General features: G+C 41.5%; 1 protein-coding gene across 1 annotated transcript; it reads right to left on the reverse strand.

Moving 5' to 3' along the window:
- Positions 1-572: 572 nt before the first annotated feature.
- ldlra (low density lipoprotein receptor a) lies at positions 573-11,486 on the reverse strand. The gene is made up of 18 exons (XM_075454118.1): positions 11,304-11,486; positions 8,841-8,966; positions 8,608-8,730; positions 8,136-8,516; positions 7,923-8,045; positions 6,833-6,955; positions 6,588-6,707; positions 6,230-6,355; positions 5,574-5,745; positions 5,262-5,489; positions 5,052-5,170; positions 4,792-4,931; positions 4,539-4,680; positions 3,248-3,391; positions 2,816-3,106; positions 2,589-2,669; positions 2,321-2,484; positions 573-2,165 (listed from the first exon to the last, which is right to left on the reverse strand). Exons 1-18 carry the CDS (start codon positions 11,359-11,361, stop codon positions 2,109-2,111), a joined length of 2,718 nt encoding a protein of 905 aa, XP_075310233.1. The 5' UTR covers positions 11,362-11,486; the 3' UTR covers positions 573-2,108.
- Positions 11,487-13,254: the final 1,768 nt, after the last annotated feature.

The raw sequence follows: 13,254 nt of genomic DNA on the forward strand, positions 1-13,254 counted from the left end.
TTTTCCCCTTTCTGTTACCAGAACGGGGAAAAAAAACAAAAAATGGATGGCCTGTTTTCACTGTGACCCCTGGTTTTCTAGGAAAACTCTTGCTTTCTATAGAACAGCTACAGAAGCAGTGAGAAAAAAGAAAAAAAAACTGACCCACATTACCAGCCTTGACTGCATACATAAACCATATGGTCACGATAACAACCGAGAGAAACAGTTTGAAGCTTTGCCGCACTGTAATTTCCCAGTTTGGGATCAATGAAGTATATTTATCTGTCCATCTATCTGCGTAGGAGGAAAGGTAGATGGGTAAAGCGCCGTTTCTGAGCAATCAGCGGCATAAACAAACCGCTGCTTCAGTTTTACTGCTACTTATATCTCCATATAGTTATTGTCATCTCCACTACTTGATATCAGAGTGATATTGTGAAATTTATGTCCATCAAACCCAGCATTGACAGATAATCAGCACTGGCCAGTGAAAGGTAATGAAGCCCAGATTTAGAAATGATTATACTCAATACTGACTAAAAAATAAATCCTTATACAGCCACTGAAAAACAGACTCCAGACATAATAGATTCAATAATAAATAAAAGCATTTATTTATGTACAGCATGTGTTGAAAGGCTAAAACATCCAAAAAAACAGTGGAAGACAAATATGTACATTTATCAACATTGTATTTACACTTAATCAGTTGTTGGTCAGTGGAAGGAAAGCTGACTTGAACGGTAGTTGTGCATTCATCAACTCACACTATAATTAAGTCTCTTTCAGGCATAACCTCCCCTGCACGCAGCATTGCCATATTCCTAAATCATTCCCTTTTAAACAGGCTTAATTGTTGATTTCATATCCACCGAGTTCAACAGCATCAACATGAACATCTGAACAAAAGGTTTAATCATTAAAAGGCACACATTTCTCTTTAATTCAAATAAATGAGCCCAAATAGCCACCGAAATCCCCGTCTTAAAGTCACAGTAGGGCACACAGGAATGCTAGAATAAGGCAAACCGGCCCTAGGGGAGCACATAAATGTACACGTGCCGCTATATGGAGCATTAGACTCAGGCCTGTGGGTCACACATGGCTGCACGAAAGCTATTCAGCCTTCCAGGAATTTAGTCCTCCTGAAAGAAAAGGTTATGAAGATGTCTAATACACTGACAGCTGATCACAAATCAGCAGTCTGAATCTAAAAAAGGCATTTAAAAAAAAAAAAACTAGACCCAGCTGCTGATGGACCGTGTGGCGATATGTTGGATCTGAAGTCTTTTGTGGTGTGAAACGTAATCACAAACACACCGTGCGCTGCGTTTTCACTGAGATGAACGGGCGAACTTTCTTTCATTTAGGATGTTTTTGGGCTACTTCTGAAACAGCTGCTGGTGCAGTTCGCCCCACAAAGCATTGTTATGGGACGCGTTTAGGTCACAAAGGTTCAACTAGTGCGCGCATGACTTATGCTACGATGAACTTAAAAGGAAAAGATTGACATGTTTGTGAACTCTGTGTGGTAAATATAACGCTACCATCAACAGATTTGTTGAACGAAAGACAACAAACAGTTTACAGTTACAGCTGAAGTAACACACTCCCCCCATTGGCTAACTAATTACACATTTGATCTTACTTGCTTTCAATTATAAATAGTACAAGATATATTAATGCTCCATCGACAGCTTGTCACTCATCTACTCGATTGACATTTACAAAATGTGTTTTGCCTGACACTGGCTGGAGGATTTGACCATTTAGAAGTTACAATGATGCATGAAAAGCGAGACATAACGCGGCTTCAGCAATGACACTTTCCTCCAGTTCTACTATCGACATCCCAGTTTGAATATCATGCAAAGGAAAATCGACCGAGAAGTCCATAATCTCATGATTTGGTAGGCTTTTTTGGAAATGGAAGTCCTCCCTGAAAACAGCTTTCACCCTGTTTTTCCACTGTAGAGCGCTTGTTTGTCTGTGAGGATATAGTGGTTAAAGGTTGGCAGATACAGGCTTTGACCGCCATATCTCTGTGCTGCGTGAGGTAAAAATGCTAAAGGACTTTGAATGTAGCTTATCGCCGAGGCTACTTTCTCCACTCTGCCCGACATTTCTCAGTTTTCGTTGAAGGTTGGATTGTCTGCTTCTTCGTCCAAGCTCACAATTTGTCTCTGATGAGGTAAAAAAGGAAAAGAATGTCAGATACCACAGCCCGTATAAGCTCATTCTAACATACTATAACATATAATATACAGTGCAGTAGAAGTAGGAGTAATTTCCCATTTGAATTGATATTGATATCTTAGCAGTAACTTCTCAAACTTACTTTTGGGTAGGTGTAACCGTCAGGACTGTGGCTCCTCCAAATGTGCACCTGGTCCTCCGTGGTTTTCTGATAAACAGGGTTATCAAAGTGAATTGTGTTGGTGTTCCTCAGCCTGTAGTTCCTCCACAGCAACACACCACCAACAGCCAACAGACAAATGATTGCTGTTTGAGAAACAGAGATCCAGTGTGAGATGACACATGGCGGCTGGGTAATGTGATCAAAAATAGTTGGTATTTGAGCGACAGCATCTGCTAAAGCTACTCACCCAGAGGTAAGATGAGGTAAATAGCTAATGCAGAGGTAGGGGCAGTCTTTGGGATATCAGAAGCAAATGCAAGTAGGACATCTGAGGAAAAGATTAACAAAACAATCTAAGTTAATGATACATAAAGCTGACCTGCATACGGGCGGCCAGTCACGTTGCCGAGAGTGATGCACACAGTAAAACTGAAAAGATCGAAAACGTGCAATGTTATCACGTTGGCAGCTTGCCTGGAGAGGTAACTGGAGTTTCGGTGGTGGTCCTCAGGATTTTAGGCTCCTCCGGCCGAGGCGAGGTTGTCTTTGGTAAAGGTGTGGTGCTCCTGACCGGAGGCTTTGTGGTACGCTGCCTTGGCTTGGGGGCAGTGCTAGGGTTTAACACTGGCACTATGGTGGTGTGGACCTGAGGCTTCAGTGTGGTCTTTGGCGTGGTTCTGGGGGGCACTGGCGGCAGACGAGAGGGACGAGAGGGGCGCGTGGTTGGAGACTGAGGCAATAAAGGAGCTTCAGGTGTTGGCACGGCTAGTGAATTACACAAATAGAAGATGGTAATTAGCACAACAACTACTTGAACTATTTAACATTGAATCGTTTCTGTATGATTTTGCACTTGAATTTTCCTTTTGACATTAAACAGCATTTTTTCCGTGACTGTGTACCCACCAGGCACACACGCTCTCATATCACTGGCAAGCATCATGTTATCTGGACAGACACAGGTATATTTGGGGGGATGTCTGCCCACTTGAGGGGCAGCCAGGCACATGAATTCACAGCTGCCGTTAGCCACCCGACACCAGTCTCTTCCTGCAAAGGAAAAAGAAAATGTAGTTTTAGTTCAGCAGCTTTACACTTTAGCTCATTTAAAGTCCACATCTTTTCTGGCAACAGTGAAACACAAGACTTTTTCTCAGTTTTATCTCTCTTAGGTCTTATCTCTTTATTTCTTTTAGGCCCTTGTGTAAACTTTCATTCATTTCTACTATCTTGTGGTTGGTATTTTGGTAAATTGGGAGTAACAGCTGATCAGCAGTAGGATCCATGGAGTAGGAGCATGGAGCAGTCACAGACAATCTTTAGCTGAGAAAATAGTCTCTATGTAAAGTTCACACCGAACAGCTAAAACATTTTTACGGTTTGAGTTGTTTTCGATGGTGAAAATTCGCTCTTTTGTGGCCCCCCCTCTGAGAAGCTGTTTCTGTCAGGATTCTGGTTCTCCAAACTGAGAAGAGTAGCAGTAGCATTCTCAGATAGCAGGTGCCGGATAGACATTGGGTTTGGGCCACATACAAACAGAATAATATCGGGAATTTGCGTGTATGATGCTGTCTCTGTGTCGCTCTGATCAAAGACAAGTCCGACCACTCTTTTCTCCACAACACTATTATACGTTAAGTGCATCAATTATTCCAAAAAACTCATTCCAAACAAATTTAGCTTTAAGTCCAAGGCTTGGTCGACTACCTTAAGCATCTAGTGCTCGGGAAAGTTCTTTTTTTTCTACTTTTCCATCGAGAAAAAAATACTATTTAAAAAAGGAAAAAAAGAAGATGCAGATGTTACAAAGATAGATAGATATATTTTTATATATTTTTTATTTTCGAACATGTATAAAAAAAATTATGTAACTCTTTGTACATACAAAAGAAAGAAAAAAGAGAAATTAAAAAAAAAAAATCACATAAAGTGCTAATATATAACAAAACACCACACATTGTTTCGAAAAAAGGAATGGAAAGAAGTACAATACTCTTTTTTACAGTATTGTACTGATTTCTTTAATACAGTGACATTCTGTCACTGTATTAAAGAAAACACAAAGTTCCCATCATTAAATAACTAAATATTGACCTGATTACTGAATGAATAAGTCCAGTTAGAAATATTCTTGCTTTGATATCAGTCCATTAAAGCATATTACCAGCACTTTGGTGTTTTCAGATGTGAAACTTACCAGCAGGTTGCTTGAGGTTATGGTAGAGGATGATGTCCTCTGGTGACGATAGGTGCTCTGCCACCCGTGTGATGTCATCACCTGTCAGTCTGTTTGCGCTGAGGATGGCATTATTGCTAACATCTGTCCAGAACACTTTTTCCTAAAAGAGTCCCAAACAAGGACGGATTATCATTTAGGGATGAAACATAGTGAGAAAATCCTCAATTTACATTCAGTGAGGAGTTTATGGGATGCCGTGTTTGCTGTCTACCTCGAAAACAGTGAGTCCCAGTGGGTGAGCCAGCCTGTGCTCGTCAATAATGAGGGTGCGGCGACCACCGCCTTGGACATCGATACTGGAGAGAGTGTGCAGCTTAGAGTCCACCCAGTAGAGCCTCTGGTTTAGCAGGTCTGGGGGTTTGGAGAGTAGGGGAGGGGTGGCAGGTCAGACCAGAGTCACCACCATTTATTATGCACACATGAATAAATCAACAACTTGAAACCATGATGGACATGAATGCCTGAGTTTACCAATTGTGATGCCATTAGGCCAAACAATGTTGTCGGTAACCAGAGCGGTGCGGTCTCCTCCGTTAAGACCTCCCTTCTCAATCTTAGCTGGATTGCCCCAGTCCGTCCAGTAGACAAAGCTGTGAAGAGACAAAAATGTGAGTTAAATCACCAACACATTGTCTCATGTGGATAGTACACACACGTAGAAAACTTTTACTGCTCGCTTACTTGCTGTGGGGATCGACCACAATTGCTCGGGGTTTAGATAAGTCTTGCTGGAAGAGAGTTTTGCGGCGGCTGCCATCAGAAGTTACCACAGAGATAGTGCTGCGAATGCTGTCGGTCCAGTAGAGGTTACGATGAATCCAGTCGAAGGCGATTCCTTCAGGAGCATCGATATCGTTACCGATCATAATGTGGTGACGAGAGGAGTCATCAGCCGTGTCCATCGGGGTTCTGGGTTGAAAATCGAAACAGGCGTCAAACAGGAGTGCAGGAAACAAAAAACACTACCTCAATCCTGATTTCAGTGTTGCTCACCTGTAGATTTTCTTCTGGGAAATGTCAGACCAATAGATCTCTTTCGTGGCAATGTTCATGTCGAGAGCCACCACGTTCTTTAGACGGGGAATTACTCTTGTGTATTCACTTTTGTCCAACGTCATCTTTCTGACTTCATGACGGTTGGTGAAGAAAAGGTAGGCTATTGTACCTACAAAATCAAAGTTGGAAAGTTACTTCTTTTTCTTTTAGTAGTCTGTAATAAGTCAAATTCAAGTTAGAATTTATATGGGAAGTTGTATTTTAGCAATGGACTGGACCACTGAGCATGTTTCAGTCCACAACTAGAACCCTGTATCAAACAGCTGACGGTACTTATAGCCTCTATTTTGCACAATGTGGGACAAACACAGTGAAAAGCTACTGTTGACTTGGCAGGTGTTGAAATAACAGAGACAAAAGTAATGTCTCGTGCTAGTAAGGGCTAGCTAGGCTAAGTAGCTACCTCTTTTTGAGGGAAATCAGAATTTTGAGTATTGATTTGATTTTTATCAAAGATTGTGTGCCTATTCAGCATAGATTTTTTTCTTTATCTCTACAAATGCTTCAGGACAAATCAAATTTGGAACAGTTATTGATCTTTTTTCAACATCTGACAGTTATATAATAAAGTTAAAAAAATAACTCGTGCTCACCAATAGCCTTGCAAGCCTTGGTTGCTGGGTCAACTTGGTAACCCTCCTCGCATTCGCATTTGTAGCTGCCAATCTGGTTGATGCAGATTTGACTGCAGGTGTCTGGGTTGGCACACTCATCAATATCTGATTTGGGGAGAAAAGAAAAAAAAGGAGTTGAAATTAAAATAGAACACTGCAGAGTCCACAAGGATTACAAGTTCTCGCTTTATCAGAAAGCACAGTCAGCTACGGGAAAGATTTGCGTCATGGTAAACAAGCTGCTGGTATCATTTGTTAATCTGAGTAAAGTTCATGTTAGAATGAAGCCTGAAGAAAGAAAACTGATGTTTAACTATATTACAGCTGTGTGCTTTACCTTGGCAGCGTCTTTTGTCGGTTAAGGTGAATCCAGTTGGACACAAGCACTCGTAGCCGATCTTCAGGTCATTGCAAACGTGAGAGCAACCGCCATTGTTGTAGAGACACTCATTGGAGTCTGCCGGGAGAAGAAGAAGAAAATAACTTTGTTATTGGGTATAATCAGGAGTCTGAAGCTGCAGAGACCCTAATTAGATACATGAAGTAGTAATTAAACAGACAATTAAGGCCCTCTGTACTCACCACATTCCCTAAGAGGCTCATCTGACCAATCCCTACAATCACGCTTGTTGTCGCACACTTTCTCCATGCTTATGCACTCCCCACTGCGGCACTTAAACCTCGTCGGGCCTCCACAGAGAGTCACTGTGGATAACGGATTGAAAAAAAACATGACATCAGATGACACAGATGTTATTGTACAACTCCAATTCCAAAAAAAGACTGTGAGGCTGGGTAAAATGTGAACAAAACTAGAATGCATTAATTTGAAAATCTCATAAACCATGAGACTCATCTTGACAATGACGGCAGCAACACATCTCAAAAAAAGTTGGGACAACGGCAGCAAAAGGCTGCAAAAGTAAGTAGTACTGCTTGAGAAACATGTTGTAACTAATTAAGTTAATTCACAACAGGTCAGGAGCAAGGTTGGGTATGAAAAGAGCACCTTTGAGAGGCTGAGTCTCTCAGAAGCAAAGATGGACAGAATTCTGCAAAACAAAATGCATCTCCGAATTTTGGAGCAATGTCAGAATAATTTTTCTCAACGAAAAATTGTACAGACTATTGGATGCCTGTAATCTTTGGACCCTCAGGCAGCACTGCATGATTTTGTGATGGATATTCACTGACATGTACTCAGGAAAACCTCCAGAAATCATTGTCTGTAAGCACAGTACACTGGGCCATCCATAAATTCAGGTTAAAGCTCTATCATGCCAAAGAGAAGCCAGATCTGTTTTTAAAATTGAAATTCTTTGTGGAAATCATGGACGCTGTCTCCTCCAGATGAAAGAGGAGAGGGACCATGTGGCTCGTTACCAACACCATCCAAACAACCCCACTGAAGCCTAATCTTTTTAAGGGAAGGCCTTGCATATTTCAGCAAGACAAACGTACTGCATTTATTACAATTGCTGGACTGGTCTGCCTGGGTTCCAGACATTTCACCAACTGACACATTTGGTAAATCACTTCCAACATTTTACATGCTTTCTAAGCTCCATTGTGATTAAATATTGGTTGGTATATTCTAAACAGCATTCCAACTTTTTGGAATGGAGGCTGTATTTAGCTGCCAAAGGGGAGAAAGTGTAGAAGAGATTCGTACCATTGACGCAGCCAGATTCATCGCTTCTGTCTCTACAGTCATATTGATGGTTGCACTGGCGGCTGCCATGAATACAGGTTCCATCACCGCATTCAAACTCATCAGGACGGCAGGTGGTATGAGCTAGAGGGATAAAGAGAGAGTTCACAATATGAGGACTGAACCTAATGGCAGAACAGAAAAAACAGAATTTATTAAGAATTTCATACTTACCACAGCCAGCTTCATCTGATCGATCAAGGCAGTCGGCGTCTCCATCACACTTCCAGCTACCATGGATGCACTCTCCGCTGCCACAGTGGAACTCCAGGGAGGAGCACTCGTGAGTGGCAGGAGAGGCAGGGCTCTTCATGCCGCAGTACTGGGGCCACTCATCCGAGCCGTCGATGCAGTCGGCGTCGCCGTCGCAGGCCCACAGACGTGGAACACAAACCGTGTTGTTGCACTGGAAGGACGCAGAGCTGCAGGTGATGGCTGGGCACGAGACCTCGTCGCTGCCGTCGTCACAGTCTACATCGTCGTCACACACGAAGGAGGAAGACACACACTGGCCACTCGTGCAGCGGAACTCGGAGTCTGTGCACTGCTTGGCAGCTGGGAGAGGAGTTACATGACAGGCCGATAAGGGGAAAAATAATTCTGCCTATTCTGAGAAAGCCTGACAAGAGAGAAACTGCGTGCTTACCACAGCTCTCCTCATCAGCTCCATTCTCGCATTCAGCGTTTCCGTCGCAGCGCCAGGAGCTCGGTATACACTGGTTAAGGCGGTCTTTGCAACTGAACTCTGTTGGCTTACATGTTCTGGCCACTAGACATGGGAGCAAAAAAAAAAAATGTTATCTTCTTTCCTCTGAAGGATTTGGGGAGTACATGAATCAAAATGTTAACAATTCCAACCAGACATCACATGATACTCACAGCAAGTACCAGGAAGTTCATCTGTTCCGTCTCCACAGTCATCTGTGCCATCACATACCCATCTCAGTGTGATACATTTCCCATTCCCACACTGGAACTGGTTGACTCCACACGTTACTAGTGCATCTGTGACAGACAGATACGAACATGTAGTTCATCTGACCATTGTAACATTATTGTACATCCCCTGTCATCAATAAAGCCACACCATTAGCCTGGCTAAAAACATCACAAATCACAGAGTAAAGTGGCTTCAGTTGACTTGTGTTTCAGTTTTATTTGGGACAAAGGCTGCCATCCCATGTCCGGTTATAGATATATTGTAACATAGGCACTTTGGCTTCAACAAAGGTAAACATGATGATAGTTACAGTGTGTTTCTAGAGGGGTGCGTGGCGGGGAGCTATATTCTGGCACACATAAGGAAATATGAACAAACACAACTCTGTGTTGTTCAAAAAACAAAAAAGATGAATGGTTAAGCTACAGCTTGGACAGAGACACAGAGTACAGTGCCTGTGTAAGTAGTCGGGATGCTGATGATAAGGACAGTCCCTGCCAGCAAAAGCACCACAAACACAAAGTCGACCTCCCAACCCTTCATTTTCAATGAATCTATTGAAGCCACTGAACCGGAAGAACCAATTAGACGGAACGTGAAAGAAGCAGCACTTGATGGAAAAGTACGGGAGGCCATTCCTCTCACTGACCCCGGGAGCTTGGAACCCTGGATCGCCACCTGTTTTGTGCCAGGGGCCAGAGGGACTTGTTTAACAGGGACAGCAGCTTGGCTTCATAAAGGAGGCAATTTTTTATTTATTTTTTGCTTTTTGCTGTGAGCTTTAATATGAAATATTTAAGCTTAAGTGTTTACATTTGCATCGGTGTGCGCGGCATGAGAAAGAATGGATGGAGGGAAAGTCATGAATTATGGATCCTATTCCTTACACATCTCACTCATGGCAAATCCTAATAGCCTCTTAGTGAACTGAAACATCTGGTGCCATCAGTTACGGTTATTGCTTTAGCAGTAGTTAAATAAAGGTGGGTGTTATCCATTCGAGCTCCCGAGGTGTCTGGAAACTTGTTTTAGATTCCATAATTGCAAACGGGCAACCTATTTATTCCTTTATGACGCCACGTGAGAAACTGTGTATCTCTGACCTTGTTATAAAGATAATAATCAGTTTCATGATGACTAACATCATATTGACAAAAGGATTTGTAAATATGTAAAAAAAAAAAAAAAAAAGCCTATGGGACAAAATCCTGACATTAGTAAAGTGTGATTTCAAACTGTCCTTTTCTCTGAAACAGATGACATGTTACTAAACCCAAGTTCATGCTGTTTATTTACTTAATGGGCTTAAAGTTCAGACCTTGAAAGGCAAACTGAACCGGGTGGCAGCATTATTGATCGAGTGCAAGTCGGTGTTGGGAAAATAACAAATGTGCCCATGCTCAGGTTTGCTGCCACATCTCTGACATAGCAGACCTGTCCATCTGTTTGGCTGAAAAAGCCTCAGCATTCTCTTACACTATCTCCTCTCAGGTCACGCTTGCTGGTCAGAGAGCTGATTGAGAGATGGACTTTTTAAACAAATAAGGGAATTGCTCGGAAAATTTCTTGTCAAGGTGGCACAGATAATGTTCCACTGTCCAAATCTGAGCGAAAGAAAACATTTTGATACTATGGTGAGGTGCACAAACCGTTGATGACACATATCTTTGGGACTGGCGTTGAAGTACAGGTGACAACCAGTTCCAACTTGTTTAACCACCCCATAACCAGCATACTAGGAAGGGAACAGGTCCGACAGTGTTTTTTTTTTTCTAAGTGGAAGCTGAATTAGAGAGCTTCCATTCATTTCTACACTTCCAGCGTCCTGTGAATATGTTGGATAATTGCATTGGAAGATGTGCACCTGTAATAAAGGGGAAGAAAATGAGTCGTCCAAATGATGATAATTGGAGTTTCCAGAACCGGCTTTCCGGCTTTTCAGAAACCCCGCTTGACCCTTTCTTTTCTTTTCTTTTTTTCTTTTTCTTCCCCTAACACAGGCGGCATTCCCACAGCTCAAAGCTCATTGGCTGCAGAATCTGATACGAGTTGAGCGCCGGCGCATGAATGAAAGCAACAAGACGTGAAGCGCTTCGTCCAAAAGCCGGCTTAAAGAAAAAAAAAAAGACTTAAATTATAGCCTAATATGAAGTTGGATTGTCTTTTTAATCCTGGAAAAGGACAGTGGCATTTTAAACCGAAACAGTACAAAGAACACCCCACTATGAAGGACTATTCTTTCCAAAATAAGCATTTCTATGCTAAGATGCCAAGTCAAAAATATAGACGAGCTACTTCACAACTACTTCATAAAATTCAGATCAATACATATATATATGTATATATATATATATATATATATATAGGCCTATATATTTTATTTTTTTATTTTTTTAACTTACTTGTCTGATGAAGGAGGCAGAAGAGAATGTGCAGCGAGGCGTAACACGGGAGTCTCATGTTTCGGGGCCGCTCTGGAAGATGCGTCCACACTGAAGCCTACAGGTCTCTGCTTAATTCTAACACCACTGTCTGTTGATGGGACTGCACCTGCGCCAGCTGGTATTAACAGTAACTGTAGAAGCACGAGAGATGCAATGTAGTATTTGACAACATCAGACCCATTTCAATGTGGTCCAAGGGTGGGTGGGGCCGCGGGGGGCCCCGGGAAGCGGAAGGCGGGGTCTGGGGGATGGTGTGATTCCTGAGGTACACACCCTCAACAATCGTGAGGCGGAGCTCCGAGAAGATGAGTTTTTACGAGTTTAACCCTTTCAGGCAGCTGCATCCGCCCCCATTTGGATACAAGAGTTTCAGTCTTTAGATCGAATGCAGGAATTTGGCCTGAATGAATGTGTCCCCGTATCAGAGTCACTGTGTTCCGGGGGTGGGAGGACAGGTGAGAGCAGTCTGTCTGCTTTTGTCTGTCAGATATGGAACTGGTCACCAGTTCCAGCCTCTGCAGTCAAAAAGACAGATTTGATAAATGAATGTAGCCTATATACATACATATGTAATGTAATGTAAAGCAGTCAAATATAGTGAAATATAGGGTTCTGAGTGTCCAACTGTCTTTCTGTTTGCAAAAATGTTCATTTCTTAATACAAACTTGAACACTTCTTCTATAAATCATCAAAAGTTTGTGTCAAATTAAGTAATTCCCAAAGAGTTTCTTTATTTCTTTGGAAGGTTGATCAAAATCGAGTTCTTTCCTTCCTCAAAGTTGGACTCAGGAAAACCAAAGAGATGTTGTATTTTTATTTATTTTTGTGATTAATATCATTTTTTCTCCTCAGAACCGACAAGTCTAAGATCCCCAAATAATATTACAACTTTTAGTGAAAGCATTATGACTTGAAAGAAATCAACAAAAAAAACTTAAACTTATCTGCAAACGTTGCACTCATTTACTCTCATCGTAAAGGACTCACCGCTGAATATGATGAGTTCTGTTAAGAACACTTTTCCTCCTGAAAAATCTTACAAATTACTACTGCGATCAAAAGAAATCTCTGTCCACAAAATGCCAGAAAACCCTACTTAAGTCTTGTTAACCAGTTTTGAGTATTATTGCTGTCTAAGACAGTTTAGAAATTATCTAACTGGTGTAACTTATCTGTTAACTGTTGTAAAAAAGAATAATCTGAGGAAACTAGATGTAACTGGTCAGTGGATTTCAGAGCATTGGATTTTTGCCTCTATAAAATTGGTAAATGGGCCTTCTCTCTAATTTCAGTTGTTGAATAATATAAAAAACAAACAACAAATCAGTGGACCGACTCATATGGTGCTGTTAGAAGCCAATCATGTGAATGCAAGTTTGTTATAAAAAGATATATAAAAAGGCCAAGAAATTTTCTTGTAATATTCATTCCTCAACAGAAACACTTAATAAGTAATAATGTATGCAGCCAGCCATTTCTCTGGTGAGTACAGTTCTGTAATGAAATGCTACAGAGAGGTTGTACAGTAATCCTCCTGGCTTCAGTCCTCATTTCACAACTTCCTTAATCGAGGTTTATCACCTCTCATAAAAACTACAGCTTACGTTACTGTTATGAGTTCAAAGTTTTAAAGCCATGTGCAACCGTGAGCTGGTTTTTTGAAGTGACACTTACATGAGAGGAGGCGCAAAGATAAAGCACCGAGACAGATAACACTCACAAACAGCAGCACCGAGCGTAGTGTGACTCATCAGGAATAAAGAACAAATCAATTCTTCTTTTTTTTTTTTGGTGACCCAAAACAGTATCGTTATAAACTTAGAAGAAGAGAATAAAAAAAAAACAAAAAAAAAACAAATGAAAAATCAAGTGCTTTAGCTTCTTCTTTTTGGTCAGAATAAAACAAGA

Source organism: Odontesthes bonariensis, chromosome 21 (assembly GCF_027942865.1).
Source record: "Odontesthes bonariensis isolate fOdoBon6 chromosome 21, fOdoBon6.hap1, whole genome shotgun sequence".
Classification (NCBI taxonomy): Eukaryota; Metazoa; Chordata; class Actinopteri; order Atheriniformes; family Atherinopsidae; genus Odontesthes; species Odontesthes bonariensis.

Excerpts from the sequence above, each read along its gene's own strand:
- ldlra (XM_075454118.1), bottom strand. The coding sequence starts at position 11,361 with ATGAGACTCCCGTGTTACGCCTCGCTGCACATTCTCTTCTGCCTCCTT. Across the intron at positions 6,708-6,832 it reads TGAGCCTCTTAGGGAATGTG|ACTCCAATGAGTGTCTCTAC; the intron begins GTGAGTACAGAG and ends TTCTCCCGGCAG. Across the intron at positions 4,932-5,051 it reads GCCTAATGGCATCACAATTG|ACCTGCTAAACCAGAGGCTC; the intron begins GTAAACTCAGGC and ends CCAAACCCCCAG.